General features: G+C 43.3%; 1 protein-coding gene across 1 annotated transcript in view; it reads left to right on the top strand.

Moving 5' to 3' along the window:
• Positions 1 to 329: 329 nt before the first annotated feature.
• Positions 330 to 4368, top strand: part of LOC143289304 (dynein beta chain, ciliary-like) — a 123692-nt gene continuing 119653 nt past the window's right edge. The window contains exons 1-2 of the mRNA XM_076598337.1: positions 330 to 683; positions 4221 to 4368. The exon at positions 4221 to 4368 is cut by the window's right edge and continues 43 nt beyond it. Of these exons, the coding sequence (XP_076454452.1) occupies positions 330 to 683; positions 4221 to 4368 (502 nt within the window). The remainder of the gene's footprint in view (positions 684 to 4220) is intronic.

Here is a 4368-nt window from a genome sequence, read left to right as displayed (position 1 = left end):
GCGTGTCTTTTTTTTTTCTTTTTTTTTTTTTGTAGAGAGAGAGAGAATAATGAAGCTACACAGCTTTTTTGTCCCCGCGATCTCCCCAGCCCACGCTTCCCTACTGGCTGGTTCATGCTTATCAAAGGCCAAAAATATGTTCCAGCTGTATCTTACGTGAAAGAAATAAATGACGTCAGAAATCTGTCCATGACGTTTCGTTTTCGTCAAAATTCTAAATCAGAGATCGTCTCGCAACGTCAGTCACCTCGTGTGGGGACGCAACTGTCAGCGTTGACTACTGTAGGCTGTGTGTGTAAAAACATTGGCCTTCAATCCCACCCGAAATCATGGCGGATCTGGACATACCAGACCCGCGAGTGCTTTTCATTGCCAAGAAGGTGGTCCTCCTGACACGAGTGAAATCAGATAAGTTCATGAAAACCTACGGAAACGAAGAAACGAGGAAAGCGTACGACGATTTTTTCGAGACTGCTGATAAAATGTTCATCTTCGTGTCCCTGAATTCTAGCGGGTTCTTCCAATCGAAGTCGAAATGGCCGGGGCAACTCAAGGCCAAAGGATGCTATTTCGTGAAAAAGAAACAGGTCAAGATCGCTCAGGATACCAAAATGGATTCAGTGTTATTGTACGGAGATTTGTCCACAACCCCTATCGAGCAGCTTTCTATTATGGTGGACGAGGTGAGGATATTTTTTTCCATTTATTATTATCATTATTATGATTAATAATAATAATAATAATAATTTATTTATTGATCTATTTATTTTACTGATTTGAAATTTTTGTATAATTTACTGTACCACTTCACTTGATTTGACTTGCTCGTGATTGAGCCCTTGTTACAGGCCTGTTCACGTTCCAAGTTAAACAATTGAACTCAGCATGCGTGGCGAGCAGTTCCCTGAGGCCTATCGAATGCGCAGAGGGTCATAAATGGTTGTCAAACGTCGAACTGTTGCCAATTATAGCAGCTACAGAGCTAACCGAAATGCCGAATTAGCATCAGCTTGACATGGGTGATGGTCAGTATTTTTTTTAACCAAGCAGGAAGTATTATACAAACTCCCCATATTATCCAATTGCTATTCTTTCTTTCTTTATTTCCTTCTTTCTTTCTGTCTTTCTTATCTCCTTCTTCTTTCTGCTACGCTTATTCTGCTTACTGTCATTATCAATGTATCATGTCTCTGATATTCATTAAAAAAATGTTTGAAAAAAAAGAATAGCAATGTGGGGGATAAACATTGAAATACAACTTCCTCTTCTACCACCACCACCACCTCTCTGTCTCTCTCCTTCCCAAATACAGATTCCAATGTATGACATGCAAAAAGAATACAGGTTAATATTCAACAAGCAAGCGCTTGCACGCACGCAAGCACACACACACACACACACACACACACACACACACACACACACACACACACTGACAAAGTGATGATGATGATGACAAAGTTTATTTGTTAGGCCTCGGGATCCGTAAGAAAAGAGTGTGGGGAAAAAATTATCGCACAACGTGAACAAGAACACATCCGCGCTCACACGCGCACATTTTAGCACTCTCCCCACACACATGCACAGACTCACAGAGAGAGAGAGAGAGACTATGCCAATTCTGGCTTCGCACAAATTACGCTGATTAACCAGGACCATAAATGGGCCGAAAACAAACATGGAGGAATGGCACTTATGTTAGGCATGACAACTTTTGAGAGCCTCATTTCCTTGCTATAAACCAGTTAAGTATAAAAACACAGTCGATGAGTCGATACTCAGTGAGCGTAAGTTATGCAAGTTTAACTCACTCAGTACGGCCAGCCCTCTCTTCTCCTGTACACAGACCCCTCGGATGTCCAGTGGGTGTCTCAATGACCCAACCTTTAGCTTCTGTCGTCAGAATTGTGGTATTCTTTGTCAACATTCACCTCTTCAGTATAAGAGCCTTCCGCTTGCAGTATTTTGATGGTGGTAATTGGGGTGAAACGCTGTTAACGTCGTCTCTTTCGCCGTTCGTATGGAGAGAGTTAAATTATGCGTACTAATATTAATTGATACTTCTCAGCATTGAATAGCACTGGCTCAGTGTAAGAACGTTCCCTCATAACTGAGCCACTGCTGTTCCTTTACGGACATAGGAATTACAATTAGTTTCAGCACGTTTCATCTTTAACAGAGATCACCATTCATTCAAAAAGAAGAGGCGAAGCTTACAGGGCCCTCACGTGATTCCTGCTGATTTGAAAACAAATAGAACGAAACTGAAAATGCATGTGATGCGGAGGGAGGGGAGATACCAGTACACACACACACATGCGCGCGTGCGCGCGCACATAATTAGGATAGAACAATGAAACAAAATCAGACATTCAGTCCAACTATCTCCAATATATGAACAGTGGGTTACCTATGAGGAAATTATCACCGCTGTACATGGCGGGAAAAAAACAGCTTTTAAAAGCCGCTTTAATACTGGCAAGGATGTTTGTTTTTAATGCTGACACAATGAGTAAAGTTGGTTTCAGTGGTTGCTTTGAAGCCAAAGCTAATGAATCCCTCTGTATATATGGCATCGAAAAAAACAAACAAACCAGTAAACAATACGTATTATAGTTTTTGCTTATCTCGCTCGGCCATTGACGTCTTGTCTTTTGGCAGTGCAGCCAAGATGAATATTGGCTTCATACTGATGCCAAACCAGAAGTGCTCATCAGTAAGAAAAGAGTATGGGTGGGGGTCGCCCAATATAGGAACGTGCCAAATATAGGTCCTGTTCCTATATTTATGCCACGTAGACCAAATTATTCATGTATACATGAATTATGCTAATTAGCCAGGGCCACATCTATGGCGTAAATCACCTTATTTATCCTTGGAAAGGCATGTATTATGCAATTAAATGACTTTGTAACGAAATTAATAAATTGATTCAATAGGTTTCCTTTTCTTTTCTACGTCATGGTAAGCATAAACAGTGTGATCTAATCCATAAATGGGGCCCTCAGTGGCTAATTAGCATGATGTATGCATGCAGCCGTTTCAGGCCCGTTCATGGGGCTAGCATGACTGAGGCAGAGCCAAAATGCAGAGCCAAATTGTTATTCTCTTTGTCTGTCTGTGCCTTCAGTTGTTCCTGCCCATCTTCAACAACAAGAGGAGTGTTATTCTGTCTGTCTCTCTGTGCCTCTATCAGGTGTTCCTGCCCATCTTCAACAACGAGAGAAGTGTTATTCCTTCTGTTTGTCTGTCTGTCTGTCTGTCTGTGCCTCTATCAGGTGTTTCTGCCCATCTTCAACAACGAGAGGAGTGTTATTCCCTCTGTCTGTCTCTCTGTGCCTCTATCAGGTGTTCCTGCCCATCTTCAACAACGAGAGAAGTGTTATTCCTTCTGTCTGTCTGTCTGTCTGTCTGTCTGTCTCTCTGTGCCTCTATCAGGTGTTCCTGTCCATCTTCAACAACAAGAGGAGTGTTATTCTCTGTGTCTCTCTGTGCCTCTATCAGGTGTTCCTGCCCATCTTCAACAACGAGAGAAGTGTTATTCCTTCTGTCTGTCTGTCTGTCTGTCTGTCTGTCTCTCTGTGCCTCTATCAGGTGTTCCTGTCCATCTTCAACAACAAGAGGAGTGTTATTCTCAGTGTCTCTCTGTGCCTCTATCAGGTGTTCCTGCCCATCTTCAACAACGAGAGGAGTGTTATTCCCTCTGTCTGTCTGTCTGTGCCTCTATTAGGTGTTCTTGCCCATCTTCAACAACAAGAGGAGTGTTATTCCCTCTGTCTGTGTGTCTGTGCCTCTATCAGGTGTTCCTGCCCATCTTCAACAACAAGAGGAGTGTTATTCCTTCTGTCTGTCTGTCTGTCTGTGCCTCTATCAGGTGTTTCTGCCCATCTTCAACAACAAGAGGAGTGTTATTCCCTCTGTCTGTGTGTCTGTGCCTCTATCAGGTGTTCCTGCCCATCTTCAACAACGAGAGGAGTGTTATTCCCTCTGTCTGTCTCTCTGTGCCTCTATCAGGTGTTCCTGCCCATCTTCAACAACAAGAGGAGTGTTATTCCCTCTGTCTGTCTCTCTGTGCCTCTATTAGGTGTTCTTGCCCATCTTCAACAATAAGAGGAGTGTTATTCTGTCTGTCTCTTTGTGCCTCTATTAGGTGTTCTTGCCCATCTTCAACAACAAGAGGAGTGTTATTCCCTCTGTCTGTGTGTCTGTGCCTCTATCAGGTGTTCCTGCCCATCTTCAACAACGAGAGGAACCAGAAGACGTGGCCCAAGGTGGTGTCCCAGGACGTGTGTCGCAACGTAGGCACCCTGAAGTGCAACGTGTTCATGGTGTCGGGCCACGTCAAGGGCAAGACCCTGCTGCCCTTGC

Source organism: Babylonia areolata, chromosome 1 (assembly GCF_041734735.1).
Source record: "Babylonia areolata isolate BAREFJ2019XMU chromosome 1, ASM4173473v1, whole genome shotgun sequence".
NCBI lineage: Eukaryota > Metazoa > Mollusca > Gastropoda > Neogastropoda > Buccinidae > Babylonia > Babylonia areolata.
Note: the sequence above shows the minus strand (reverse complement) of the source record. Positions and strands in the feature narration are given on the sequence as shown.